At 40.2% G+C, this 15,482-nt stretch overlaps 1 protein-coding gene across 1 annotated transcript in view; it reads left to right on the forward strand.

The window, feature by feature from the left end:
* GLDC (glycine decarboxylase) overlaps window positions 1–15,482 on the forward strand; it is a 38,161-nt gene that overhangs the window by 517 nt on the left and 22,162 nt on the right. Inside the window, exons 2-6 of the mRNA XM_053371915.1 lie at window positions 408–486; window positions 7,662–7,797; window positions 13,651–13,815; window positions 14,477–14,554; window positions 14,997–15,144. Coding sequence (XP_053227890.1) covers window positions 408–486; window positions 7,662–7,797; window positions 13,651–13,815; window positions 14,477–14,554; window positions 14,997–15,144 — 606 coding nt within the window. The remainder of the gene's footprint in view (window positions 1–407; window positions 487–7,661; window positions 7,798–13,650; window positions 13,816–14,476; window positions 14,555–14,996; window positions 15,145–15,482) is intronic.

The following is a 15,482-nucleotide window of genomic DNA, read 5'->3' on the forward strand; positions in this document are numbered from 1 at the left end:
TTGCGCCCCCATCCCGCGCCCCAACCTGACCCTCGCCTCCCCTCTTTCTGTGCGCTCCGGGCAGCGCTCGCTTTGTCTGCCCGCTCTCCTTTCTCTTTCGCATCGCCCCACATCAATATCTTTCCCACCATGTCACGCCATCTGGCCTCATTTCACTTCAGAGTAAAGAGCTTTTCGAAAGTGGGGGAGGAGAGGTCTAAATCGCGTTTCATAAAACCTCGGCTGCCATGAGCCCGAGCTCTTCAGCAAAGATCCCTCGTGAGTTTTTCCTCCCTTCATCCGTTCCTCTTGTTTGGACCCTTTGTCTGAATAATGCCCCCTTTTTGGTGCGCGGCTTAGGTGTTGCAGAACTTCAAACTTGCAGTCGGTTCATGTGATGCTTTTCACCCTATCCCTTGCCTTTTTAGAGTATTGACGAGTTGATTGATAAAACCATTCCTGGCAATATCCGCTTGCAACGGCCTCTGAAGATGGATGACCACATTTGTAAGTGTCCCTTTCAGCCTAGGTGCAAATAAAAAGCCTCATATGAAATCTTCCCCTCTCTGCTTTTCATTGCTTCTGATTTAATTAGTATAGCTGGGTAGGAGAATTTCATTCTGCCTATCAGCAATAGATTTAGTTGTGGGATAGAGAGTTGTCTTAAAAGGTTGGTGCAAAAACTAGATGACTATTGTGAAGAGCAGAATACAGTCTGCATAAACATACAGGGGACACCCATGTTAGTCTTTTACCCATAATTTCTCAAAATCATCTTTAAAATATACCATGCAAATGAATAAGCTAGTCTAATATACATGTTTTTTAAAAGTTGTTTGCTGCCTTATTTGTATTTATTTTGCTAATTTTCTTTAGTTATTTTTTTATTTACTTTTAGGATAGATCTTTTTTTAAAAAAATAGAAATAAAATGTCCAATGTGATCTATATGGTCATATGCATAAATGTTGTTCAAAATGTCTCTGAAGCACCTATCAAGAATGCTTATCATGCTGCTTTACAATCTAAAACATTGAACATTTTCCTGCCATTATGAAGCATATGCAGTTTTAGATAACATTACAGTACATTGCCATGCCTCTAGTGGGTTTCATTATTCAAGAAATAGTTTAGGAGATCAGATTCTAACACCTTCATCCACACTGTTTCTTCTAGGTATGTCAGTTTGCAATGCCAATCAAATGTTACGTGTGATGATGTCACATTGTGTAGATGCTGATTCACAAGTACAAAAAAGGATTTTAAAATAAGTTTCCTTTTGTACTTTGTCACCAAATTGCCCCTCTGTGCAAAATTTCAATACTCATAATTTTCCTTGTTTAGAGGTTCTTGGAGAAACTTCCAGGGTTTGGGAGGCGGAAGGTACATCTTTAAAACAAAATAAAACAAATTATATCTAGCAGCACCAAGATTTCCTTAAGTGCTGAACATAAAAGTGCTCTCTAAACAAAATACCAGGAAAATGTGCTAGTGACATATAGATGGTTTAATCAAACTTTGTTAAACAGTTGCACTATTATAATCTTTTAGCTTCCTTCCCTTAGGGATAATCTCTTCTTTTTCATCTGTGAGAGCATTTAAAGATCTAGAACACACTGAATTGTCTTGCTCTCATTTTGGTGTTGTTCATCAGCCAGCTGCAGTTTGAGTGTAAACTTTAGGCCTAGCAGCCCTTTGTAAGGTTCTGGCCAGTTCAATCTGGTTATTTTGTGATGACATCACAGAACAGAAGCAGCAGGCGGAATGAAAAACCCCGAGGAACAATAGTCTGCAAAGATAGATTCTATATAGAGGTAATAGAAAATGATGGAAAACTTATTAGTCTGTTTTTTCAGCTTTTATATTTTTATAGCTTAGCTTGTTTAATTAACTGTCTTCTCCCAGTTTGTGGTTGAATATGAATATATATATATATATATATATATATATATATATATATATATATATAATTCTGGATTATATTAATCCCTATTTGATGTAATATTTGTGACTTGTAATTTTTGGAATGTTGCCAATATTAATCATACTTAGAGGAGACCCATTGAAATTAATGGACGGAGTTAGTTTAGAGCCATTCATTTCAATAGCTGTGCTCTCGGTCAAATTTAGCTGGATACAACCCTTTCCTAATAAGATAACTCAAGAGTTACTATTGAAGGGGTGGTGGTTTCTTACAGCCAATTTATAATGGTTTTTTTTTTTTTACCTAGATATGATGTTTCAGTATAAAAGAAAGCATTGTGTGTCAGATGTGAAATGGTATACAGTACATGCATATTTTGCTCATTCTTTTAAAATGTACATTTTGCATTTGATGTGCAACATTATATCAGTGTCATAACCAAACAAGCCACGTGACGTGTCTCTTAGTTGTTGGAAGTAATCTGCCCTGAGACTTCCAGGTATAGGGTGGTTTATATAATTCAGTAAGTGTTCCATCCTCACAATTAACATTTTTAAGGGGAAACTGCATTTTCCGAAGACTCAGAATATAGACTGAAATTGGCAATGTTCATGTGCCACTTGAAACCATAATTAACCATAACACAGTGGGATTAGTGCACAGAACAAAATTAGTTGCTTTTCCCCTCCCCCATTCTTAATAGGAGCTGAGCAATAGTTTGACTAAGCACTGCCTCCCAATCTGGGTTTATGATTTGTGTTCCAGAAGCAAACAGTGGGCAGTTTGCCAAGAACAAACCTTGATTACACCTCATGGTTTGTCTAAAGAGAGACAAATCACAAGCTGAGGTTTGGGCATAATACTAAGCCAAACCATTGTTTAGCTTTTAGCAGTACAACTGGAAAACAGGGGAGGGGGAAAGTGGCCATAATTTTCATCCTATGCACCAACATGCTATATGTTCCCCTTTAAACTGTAGATGAGATGTGGTTTCCCTACTGCCCTCAGCTAATGCTTCCATTTTAGTACTTAGCACAGTGCAGCATGCAGTTGTCTAGGTATCATAGGAACCTGTTAAATTATACTTATGACATCTAGATTCCTTAGATGCTGTATTGTTTTTAATACTCAATTGGGAGCCGCCCAGAGTGGCTGGGGAAACTCAGCCAGCTGGGCGGGGTATAAATAATAAATTAATAATAATAAGTCAAAATATTCACAGACATCTTGCTACTTTAAAACTGAATACACTACAGGAACATAATACATTGGCAATCGTCTGTCCATTTCTTTCCCTTTAAGTAAAAACTATGAACTATGCTCTCATTTTGCAGCTTTTCTTTACATTTTATGTTCAGAACGTGTACGTTCACCTCAACTGAGCGGAAATGCAGTCTGATTTTTAATAATGATGGCAGTGAGCTCTTCCTTCCCACTCTTCAGCAAGGATCTCTTCTCCCTGCAGCAAGATTTCATACCCAGTCCATTATTTATGTACCTATATATAGCAGGATAATTAAGCAAGGGCCAAAATGCAGTTGGGACCTGACCAAACTTTATTTAAGGTTTTGCAGGATGGCGACAATAAAACTCCTGCAGCAAAAGTGAAGGAGTTGAGTTAGTAATACTAAACTCTTCATAATACAGTATTTTGTGTAGTGAACATGACACTAATTTCAGCTTATACTTAATGCAATATTGCTCTTTTTGTGCTTGAGTGCTTCCTTGCTGACTTTTAAATAAATGAGCATTATTTGGGTCCACTGGTCCCTTAGTATGTCTTAGTAACATTCTGTAACAGACTGCCATCTACTTGGTAATTCTCTGATAACATAATAGTAGTAGTTGGCTGCATTTCTGTTCATGAGTACAGCAAGCTCCTTTGACAGTGGTTTTAGTCTACTGAAGCCTGTTACAGAACGCTGCAGCTCAAATTTAAACATACCCTAGGGGTTCGTGACAACTGGGTGCCTCAAAACTTTGGCATGTAAACTGGATTATTCCAGTATTCCAAAAGGCTGAGGGAGAAATACAACATTGCACAATCTGGTTGGTAACTTGTGCCATATTCTAATTTGGTGGCAACTGCATATGATAAATTCATGTCAACAAGTTTATAACACAAAAAGTCCCTTACTGGATCTTGTTTTTGAACACTTTGTACTTGTGCCACCTGATGAGTCTATAACTGATGAGAGTTAACAGTAACATAGGAGAGCTTGAGGCAAACAAGTATATACTCTGACTGGCCATTATATACTCTGGCCATTTATGGCCAAAGGGCTGTGATACACACATGAAAGTGAATGTACAAAGGTTTTCCCATATTTATTTTCCACCCTTACTGCCCACAGTTTAAAACAACTATGCAAGCACCGTTTGCACATTTTAAGTATTCACTGATATTTATTTATGCAATATACTTTTATACCATCGTCATTTTTAAAAATCCATGTTGGTCTACAACAGAGAACAATAAAACAGCCCATTAAAATCCAACAAATCTAGAAATAATAGCAACCACAGTAGCTGGACAATGACCAGCAAAGGCCTGGGTGAACAAATGTTTTCAGTAGGCATCAAAATCTCAAGAGTAGGCACCTACCCTGTTGGAAACAATGGGGATAGTCTGGGCTCATGTGTGCAATAGCCAGGGCTGGGGAGATTAATAATAACAGTAACAACAACAATAATAAATAACAATAATTTTATTTCTTGAACTAGGAATCACGCCACTCAGCCGTTGGGCACCTTGTTTCTGAATTATAAAAGCTAAGATGGAGCTGTATGTGCTTTGTTCCCCTTCCCCCATTCTGAGATAATGGTGCCAAAAGATCAATGAACTCGATGCTTGGTACATTAAGATCATTGCCCCCGATAATGTCATGCAATGCTCCCAGTGGGAGAAATAAACAAGGTCAGCAGCAGGTGTTTATTCAGCAAAAAGAATTGCCAGCTAAAGTTCTTGAAGGATTACTCAACTATTTTCAGTGTAGTGGGTCTGGTGTAATGCATTTCATCTTTGCTACTGCCCTAGAAAACTGGAAGCAGTAGGCTGACTAGAATGGCTGATTTCCAAGTGTTTCTTAATGGGTGTTTACCGTCCTCTCGTATTTCCAGCTCCCCCTTCATTGAGTCCTTTGCTTTATAGCTTTTTCATTGCACAATGAGGAGGGGACAGCCTCAAATTAGCCAAGTAGATTCATAATCAGAGGCCAATGTCTGTATTCTATAAAGATAAATACTCCATACAAAAGAGTTGGACCTGTTTTGTACCTTTGGACTAGGCTAACTGTCAGGTAGAGGAAAATAGTGCAGTGGAGTAAAAAAAATGTTGAGTTGTCCTTGGTTTTTTTAAAGGCATCTCCTAAATGTTTCCTGAAGTTAAAGCACATCATTAAAAAAACTCATATCCGTTTTTGCTGTATCAGTATTATGTTTCTGGACTTTAAGGTTTTTATGGTTCATTTTCTGCTGAGTATGAAAAGGACAGGAAGGAAACTGAAAATGAGACAGGAGTCACTTTATTAGTGCCCTGATCATTAGGCACACAAGTGAGTAGAACTGAGCAGACGAAGTATCATAGCAATATGGCAACCATGATTCTCATAGTACAGGACAACAGGAAAGATTTCCATGCAGATATGCAAGACAAATGTTTAGAACGTTTAGAATCATATGCACAAATCACTTAAAGATAATGCTTATGATGCAGATTAAGTGAACTCTGCTTAACGAGGTCCATATGGAGATCACTTGTTCCTGGACAGTGTTCCCCTAATGGATTGTATCTTCCATCTATAGGTACCTATTAGGTAGGCCGATATATTAATATATCGCCCAGGACCGGTATGAGGAGCAGACCACAATATCAGCTTCCCTCAGCAGTATATCACTGGTGAAACTGCCACCGCTCCTGAGTCCCTCTGCTACCAACTTCCTCCAGCGAGTGTTGCTAGCAGAGGGACTCAGGAGTAGTGGCGGTTTCACCAGCGATATATTGCTGAGTAAAATTGGCATCCCACTCTGCCCTCGTACTGCGCAGAGGGTGAAAAAAGCTGCATTGGCGAAGCACCGATACAGCTCGTTCCTCCCTCTGCATCTTTTAACTGCTCACCTGAGGAGTGTGCAGTTGCCGCTCCCCTCAGCCACAGGGGCGTAGGAAGCAGGGGCGGTCCACCCTGGGTGCCATCCATGAGGGGGGTGACAAAAAGGCACACCGCAGCGGCCTCGCTCTGCCGCCACCGCACATGGCAGATCACACACACCCTGCACAGCTTGCCCCCCCCCCCCGGGTGCACGGCATGGTCACTGTTCCAGGCACTCATGCAGCTAACTCCGTCACTGCTCAGCCGAGCAGTTAAAGGATCCCCCAGCCGGTGCTGGCTCCTGCTCAAGTGGATGGCTCTGCTGGGAATGGGGAGCGCTTAGTGATATACAGTGGTACTTCAGGTTACATATGCTTCAGGTTACAGACTCAGCTAACCCAGAAATAGTGCTTCAGGCTAAGAACTTTGCTTCAGGATGAGAACAGAAATCGTGCTCCAGCAGCGCGGCGGCAGCAGGAGGCCCCATTAGCTAAAGTGGTGCCTCAGGTTAAGAACAGTTTCAGGTTAAGACCGGACCTCCGGAACAAATTAAGTAACGGTACTTAACCCGAAGTACCACTGTATTGCTGAATGAAGCCGACATCGCAGTCTGCTCCTCATATATGATATATGATATTTCGCCCAGGTCTAGTTTGCATATTATTTTCTTTTCAGGACATAGTACTATAAAGGTAGATAAAGTGCTTAAATGACTAGAGGTCAGGTTTCAAATAGTCTTGATTGCCTGTGGGATGAATTCGCAATTTTTTATTTGATTTATTTATTGCTCTCAGCTGCCAGTTTTCACTATTAAGTGATATTTTCAAGCGTAGGTTCCTTGACACTGTATATCCCCTTTCAGCAAAAGGTATATAAAGGCTGTTCAATTGACACCAGCAGGTTGTCAATCAGAAACCTTTGGTGAACTTACGTAACTCTTGCTGTGTAATTTAGGAAAAGTTTTCTCCATTGCCCCATAGCCACCAAAGGTGGTCTGAGTCTTGCTAAACTCATTATGATATCATAGCATAGGCCATATTGGAGCAGCTGAATCACAACCCTTCAGGCATTAGCTAGTTTACATGAGTTTAAAAGTCCTGGTATGATGCTGCAGAGTTGTACGTGTCTCTGGCAAAATTACCAATCTGGATTACCTTCCAGTAGTTTTAGGTAAGGGTGGTTACTGATGGGCAGCAACTCCCATCAGCCCCTGCAACTTGGTGAATGTTCAGGGCTCCTGGGGACTGTAGCTTAGCATCATCTGGAGGGACACCCCTGTTTTAAGGAAACTCACTTGGCATTCAAAAGAATGCAAAGAAGGAAATACAATTCCTTTTGCAAGTGACTTGAAATAGGTTTCAAGCTTTTAAAAACCCGCTGAGTAGGCATGCTACAATACGCTACTAATCAGAAAGAACTAAATATCATCACTCAAAAGTGGGCAGTTGGAATGTAGTGATTGTGAGTGATGGTAGCAAATCTTTTATTTGCCTCACTTCTGTGATTTTCAGCACTAAAGATGAGCAGGCCAATGAAATTGGGGAGTAGAAGGGGAGATGAATTTGAGGTGCTAGCAGACCTGCACTAGATTATAAGGAGCAGCAGGTTCCAAATGTACCACATTAATCAATCCTTTTACAAGACTTCTACCATAACTTTTTTTTTAATTAGGTGAGAATGAAATTCTTGAAACTTTACACAGTATTGCCAGCAAGAACAAGATCTGGAGATCGTATATTGGCATGGGTTATTACAACTGTTCAGTCCCTCAGGCCATTGTGAGGAATATGCTGGAGAACGCAGGATGGTAATGTACCATATTTTATCATTAAACACACACCTGTACTGTATATTTCATATTGTTCATGTTGTTAATGTGCTGGGATGCATAGAAGCTCCTACATTATTGTACTGCCTGCAGGGATTCAAGACTCCGATGAAAGAAAAAATGCTCAGAATTATCTGAGGAACAGAACGAACAGTCATTAGCAAATTTATCAATAAAGCAGAAATGTTTATTCTAATACATAAATGTGGTTGTAGGTGCAGATTGCTTCCATCATTTGTAATTTCTTTTTAAGATCAATTCCCATTCCCCACAAGGAGCCAGACAACTGACAAACCTGAGCTACATAATAGATAAAAACATGCACAAATAATAGATCTGTTACCAGCTAGTGATGCCTTGGGCTGTAATCCTAACCTCACCTACTTGAGAGTAAGCCCCATTGACTTTAATAGGAATTACTTCTAATCAAAATGGTTAGGATTGCACTGCTGCTAGTCAATTAATTGCATGAGATTTAGTTGACTTCATTCATTTCAGCACAATCCTATGCAAGTCTACTGAGAAGTAAGACCCATTAGGTTCAATAAGGCCATTTCTTCCTGGTAAGTGGGTGTAGGATTGCAGCCCTACTGCATTTGTATACCTTTACCTATGAGTAAAGGCTAGTTTTAATGCAAAAAGCATACTTTCCCAAAAGCAGGTGTTAGGTCATCCTACATCTAAAAATATACTGACAGATTAATTGGTGGCACTTCCTACTCAATAAAAAAGTTTCTAACAAATTAATTTGATAGTTGTTGCCCTAATAAATAATAAGTGGCCTATAAATTACAGAAAAGAATTTTTTGAAATTAACCATCAAATATAGTTCCTATAATTAAGTTGACCAACTGAGTTAGCTATAAATAAATTTGTGAAGCTTCTGATTTTTTTCTGGTAAAACATCAAACTTCTGAATTTGCGAGATTTTTTTTCCAACTTCCACTGTCAGTTTACGCAAAAGTCCTGTGAGGCTATGCATACAGCAAAATATTCAAAATGGTTCAAGGACATGCTACTAACTGCTATTAAGTTTTAAAAGATATACTTCAACTATTGAAATATATCAAAGCCTTAGAAGAGGGTAGAATGCAAATCCCCCAATGTACATTCATGTAACTGTTAAATATGGAAAACTTTTACGGGTGTGTAAAATTAGTCCTTGAAGAAGATGAAAACTGAAAGATGGGAGATACAAATAGAAAAGCCCGGAGGTTGTTTTTGTGTGTTATTGTTTTGAATATTATAAAAGACTAACAGGAAAGCACAGTGTGAGGCAAATACCATTCATTGACAGATTTGGCAAGCAAACGTTTGAATTCTTCTAGCAAGAATGCAACTCAGTAGGAGTCTTTTTGTAAACAATTCCTGCTACTCTGCACAGATAGTTGCATACAATTGCTCAGTTTATTTGATAGTTGCATACAATTGCTCAGTTTATTTGTAGGTAATACTGTGCATAAAAAATACAGTGAGCTTTTTCTCTCTTAAGGCCAAGTCTAGCTATTTAGCCCAGGTAAATACTGGCTGCAATCCATCTGCCCAATTATAGTATGCAGGAATTCTTTGCTTGATCAGACATTTCCCCACATTTCTGCACAGAAATTATGCTTTGTAAAATTCTTCCTACTCAAAGAGGGTCATAGGCAATTGCTTCAAATCCCCCAACAGTCCTTAGCTATCGTTATCACGGGTAAGCAGTGCTCAAACATTATTTCTCTAGGCTCAGTACAGACTTACAACATCCTCACATGTTCTGCAGCTTGTAGATCTTATCTGCACCTCTGGCTTTCACCACCACCCCTGGAATATCACTATCCCTCCTTATGGTGCTGATTCCTCAGTCCTGCTGCTGGTCAGCTGCCACACCCTGTTCCTCCTGCCTGTGCACAGGAAATATTGTCCAGGGAGTAAGGAACTCTGGGACTTGTACTTTAGAGAAACAAATTCACATCTCTGTTTGACTCATCCTCAAGCATTTGGCTTCATTTCCCACCCCCACCCCCTTCCTGGTAATATGCTTGCAGTGTAGATCAGACCTCCCTAGGCAATTGGGACATGGTAAAGTGTACCAGGATTCCTTAGATTGCGTGGCATTTCTAGTTTCCGTAATCAAAGTACTGAGAATAGGATGCTTTTAAATAAATAAATAGTGTGGCTCACTAACCCACAATCGGCTATTAGCAGTGTAATGTTGTGGGACAGTGTTAAGCTGCACACATTTTTGTGCTAATTCTTCCGGACTGTCTTCATGCTATCTGTCCGCTGTGGTGTTGCCCTGGAAACAGAACTAATTAATTCCAGTAACGTGACATGAACCTAAATGAACGGACAAAGAATAGAAAGTATGTTTGGCTTCTTGGATGAGTTGACAATAAGTCTAGACTTAACCCTAGAAATCCACTTTATTTTCGTAATGACTGCCTGCCTAATTTGTACTTTATTTATTTTCATACTGATAACAGTATTCTGAAATACTTATAAAATGCGTGCAATTTCATGTACTTTGGTTCAATGTCTGGCAAGATGTGAATGATGCCAGAACTGGAGACTAGCAATAACAGCCAACTATCATGGTAATGAATAGATAATCCTGAAGAGTGATTTGTGTGTGTTCAATAAGCATACGCAATTAAAACAATGCAAATTCTGGGGATGGGAGAGGGACCAATTTGCATGGTCAGTAATTACTAATGTGCCGGATTGCTACTGTGCATGTTAGGGGGTTGAATTTCTCTCTCGGGGTTAGAAAAGTTTGTTTAAATATAGCCTGAACAATATACAGTGATCAGTTTTCATGATGTTGAATAGGAGTGTTTTGTCTACCTGTTTTCATACTTTACTTGTGAGTAATACGATGCTGTTGTTATAGGAAGGTAGTATGTTGGTCAGGATCCAAAGTACTGCACAACTAACTCCATGGAGGCTTGTTCCTGAGGAACCAGTTGCCTTGGTGCATGGTAAACTTAAGGGATTTTCCATAGTCACATAGTAGTCTACCATTCAAAGGTTTCTCAAAGGTAGCTGAGGCTTTGGGGTTTTTTAGATGTTTAATCAAGGTTTGTAAACATATCCATTTATAGCTTCGGTCCAGGCTACCTGAAAGATCATATCTCCCTATATGAAACTGCCCAGCTGTTGAGATTCTCAGGTGAGCACCTTCTCTTGGTCCCATCAATACCAGAAGCTCAGCTGGTGGTGACATGAGACCAGAGCCTTTTCTGTGGCTGCTCGCATATGGTATAATCCCTTCCCAAGAGAGTTAGATTGGCTCCCTCTTGGTTATCCTTCTGCCAGTAGGCTAAGACCTTCCTCTTCAGACCAGCCTTTGAAAATTAAGATGCAGACAATGCTGACTGCTAGACTGCTGTTAGGGAAAACGGTGTTTTAATGGCTGCCTCTAACTGTGCTTTATATATTTAAATCATTGTTTTTAACTAGTTTGTTTTTATTACTTCGTATTTTATCATGTTATTTTTAAATGCTGTAAGCCACCTTGAATCCCAGCTTGAGAGAGAGAGAGATGGGATATAAATGCATATAGTGATATTAATTATATTAAATGAATAACTAACTAAATAAATAAAACAGCTAGCACAAAAAAAGCTTCATGGCGCACTGTCCGCACATCCCTGTGATCGTCCTTTGTGGCTTAATGGGGAACAAACCGCCACCCTGCCTGGTTGCATGCAGGAGATTCTAACTCACTGCAAGTGCCTTGGTGAATTGTTTAACCGTAGTTTAGATAATAGAAGTTTTCATTTGGCTTACTCATGCCTTAAAATGAATTCAGAAGCTTATCCACATACTGGACTGAATGGGAACAGCTTCAGAGCCTGTAAATTTCTCACGGATCTTTGACTTCTCTTCTTTGAAGTCGAAACTTCACTGTGTACTTATCAGAGGCTGAGCAGAGTAAAAACAAAAACAAAACTGTCCCCCCCCCCCAAAAAAAAGTTGTTATATAACTTATCAAAGCTAAAAACAAACACTCCTCCTTACTGGAAAAATAAGAATCTGTAGCAGGGCTGCGGGAGGCAGTGGAAGACAGAAGTGCCTGGCGTGCTCTGGTCCATGGATGAAGAGTCGGACACGACTAAACGACTAAACAACAAAGCAGGGCTAGCCAAGGCCATGCCCTCTAGATGTTGTTGGACTTGTACTATAAGCATCCTTGACCATTGGCTATGCTGGCAGGGACTGAAGGGAGTGCCATCAATATTCTTTTCTTCCTGTTGCTTCTTAGCAAACTGGAGGGCAGCATGTTGTCTACTCCTTATCTTTGAACTACATTTAGCCTATCATAGCTAAAGTCACTACTTCATAAGTCACTCCTTTTGGGTTATAACCTGGCCTTTGACTTGACAACAGTGTTCCCTATGATTCAAGTAAGGTTCCCTGCCTTGCTTTAGACACAACCATTTTTTTCCTATATGGACTCAGCTACATTAGGCAAAAAACAATGTTTTGAATGCATTATAAACACGCAACAGCAGATGGTGCCAGAGAGCGAAAGAAATTTTCTATGCGATTTTAACATAGTCTTCTTCCTTTTATTATAACAATTTAATTTCTGACTTATTTATAGCGTGCTTTTTCCTGTGTGTAGATCCACCCTTTATCACTTGCAAGAAATGTTTTACTTCATACGTTTTAGCACAGGAGTGGGGAACCTTTTTGGCTCCACGGGCCAGACCTTTATCAGGATCAAACTTGACTGGTGGACAGGGCCACTTCCCTGTCAATTAAATGATGTCATTATGACATCGCTAGATCAGTAGGTGGCTTGTCCCACCCATCAGTCAAAATTCCTAGCGCTGGATTCCCAGGCCCCAACAGCCAGTGGGCTGGCTGGTTTTTGGGGACTGTTAAGTTGTGGGTGAACATATCAGACGACACAGCGATTATTCAAACAGCTCTTCTTTATTCAGATGCCAGAACAGAACTGAACTGAAGGGCTCAGTCAGCCTGCTTATATAGAGCTCCAGTACCTTGTTACTGTAACAACTTTCTAAAACTATCCAATCACTGAACGTCACTTTCGATCCCTTATTTGCATAACTATCTACAGTATCCCCCTGCTGGCCCAGGGTGAGAACTTCAGTACATAACAGGGACCATAGCACAAGCAAAGTTGTTGGCCTTGGAAGTGGTGGGGGGAGAATGAAACTGGCCTATAAAAGGCTTTCTTTGTGTGTGCCTGTTCTCTACATCCCAAGCAGGGCTTAATTTCTAAATTAAGTTCTCAGCAGGAAACAGGCATACACAGTCAAAAGCAGGTTTCTTTGTCTCTGTCTCTGTTCTCCCCCTCCCCCCTACACCCTGCAAGAACCACATCTAAAGTTTAGCATGTAATTAAACACGCAAAATGAAGATTTTACTCAGTGTTACAGTAGCACATAGCAACACCAGCTGTGATCATTCATTCTGTGTCATGGTTTCTGAAACCAGAATCTTTTACAACACTCAGTATTTTAGTATTAGCTGATCAGTTAGTGAAGAGTAACTGAAGTTACAGCATAATCAAGTTAACAGATTAAGTGCAGCTTGACTCTGAATTTTGATACCTCTAGACTATCATATTTGGGGTGGTAGATAACTGTTTGATAATTGACGAGAATGCTTTCTATTCAGCAGCAAATAGTCACATTCTAAAAGTTAAGCCCAATTTATTTGTTTTTCTTATGGTGCATACTCTGTTTGCAACATAAATAGCCAGATTCAAATGGTATTAAAATAGACAGTTAAAATATATTGGAGATAACGACCTTTTTGGAAACATGGTTCAGAAGGGTCAGAAGCTTGATATCGGAAATATTTTCTTTTTAATAGGGTTACCCAGTACACCCCTTACCAGCCAGAGGTATCTCAAGGAAGGCTGGAGAGTCTGTTAAATTATCAAACAATGGTGTGTGACCTCACAGGAATGGACGTGTCGAATGCATCTTTGCTAGATGAAGGAACTGCTGCAGCCGAAGCTATGCAGTTGTGCCACAGGTAACAGACGGAAACAAAAATAATTGCAATAGCATTTTTGTTTTATAAAGGGCCCCACAGTTATGTTCAATACAGTAGTTATATTAAACAGAATGAACGCTGCCCCCTGGCCTGTAATCGGAAATGTTACGCCATGAAGAAAGGAAAAGGGATACTAAAAGAGAAAATACATACCGAACTTGAATAAATCACAATTGGGTGATTAGGAGGGTACTTAACGATGAGGCCAAGGGACCATAAAGTCAGTGATCCTGTTTTCACAGTGACCAACCAAGGTGGTTTAGGAAAACCCACAAAAAGGGTGATAACCTTCCATTGCTTTTCCAAGCAACTGACAAAAAACAGGAAGCAATATTTAGTTATCAGGGCTCAGGGCTCTCTGTGAATGTACCTAATAATCTTCTAACAATAACCGAGTGTTTTGCCTCACAATTTTCTTATGTGGATCTTGGTAACTAAGTGGCAGGCTTGAGTTTTTATTTGTTTCGTAATTGATGGATGTTTCCTGCCAGCCCTTCCTGAACTATTGGCCAGATACCCAAGCCAATCAGGCGTAATGATGTAGGCTGTAGAAACTTGTTGGCCTGCAATAAAAATGGTATGAAACATATTTTAAATGCTTACATTGTGTGTTTGTGTGTCTCTCCGCCCCCCCAAACAGGCATAATAAGCGGAGGAAGTTTTATGTCGACATCCGATGCCATCCTCAGACGATAGCAGTGGTGCAAACCAGAGCAAAGTAATGTTGACTTCTGTTGCATTATTTCCTTCAAATCAATATGTAGGTATCTCATTGGATCCAGACTTTGCTCCCAGCGGGAACATCCCTTGAATCAAGTTACATTCTTCCTGTGCAGGAGAGGGAGAGGAGATTTGCCAATTTCCGCTCCCGCCTTAGCTCCCAGCACCTCCTCTCACCCTGTTCCAGGGGACTGAGGGGCCATCAACCATCGTGAGTGGTATTCCTGGGTTCTGCAGGGGGAGCGAGGACTCAGCAAAAGTCAGCTCCCCCCCCCCTTCACCAGCAGGATCCCTCCGCTGGATTAAAACCTTTCTGTGGATAGGAGTCTTCCCATTTGTGGAAGGGTAAAGTCAGGATCCAATCCATAAATGATGTTGAAAACCCATTTACAAGCAGGAATTGGCTTACTCTTTTCCTGTATATTTCTCTTGCTTTCCAGTTACACCAGCATTATTGTTGAGTTGAAGTTGCCTCATGAAATGGACTTCAGTGGCAAAGATGTCAGCGGTGTTTTGTTCCAGTACCCAGATACCGAGGGGAAGGTGGAAGACTTCACTGCATTTGTTGATCAAGCCCATCAGAACGGGGTAAAACGAAGCAGTGATAACCTTTTCCTGACATATTTTGTATGTTTAACCATTTAGATTTATTATAACTGTAGTTGCAGAACACTCTTCGGAAATGAACCTCTCTGTGCAGACGTAGGTCTCCCTTGCCTTATTTGACTTCAATAGAGGCCAAAGATCCGCATGCAGAGTTTGTAGGAGTAAATCTGCTCCTCTCAACAAATAAATGGTTGAGCTGTTTCAGAATGAACCAATGATCTGATTTAATACAAGGTTTCTTCCTAATGCTGCATATAGTGATTAAATCTACATCACAATATTCTTTATTGTAGATGAGGTACCGGGAACAGGTAATTTAT

The sequence above is a fragment of the Podarcis raffonei genome, chromosome 17, assembly GCF_027172205.1.
Source record: "Podarcis raffonei isolate rPodRaf1 chromosome 17, rPodRaf1.pri, whole genome shotgun sequence".
Lineage (NCBI taxonomy): Eukaryota > Metazoa > Chordata > Lepidosauria > Squamata > Lacertidae > Podarcis > Podarcis raffonei.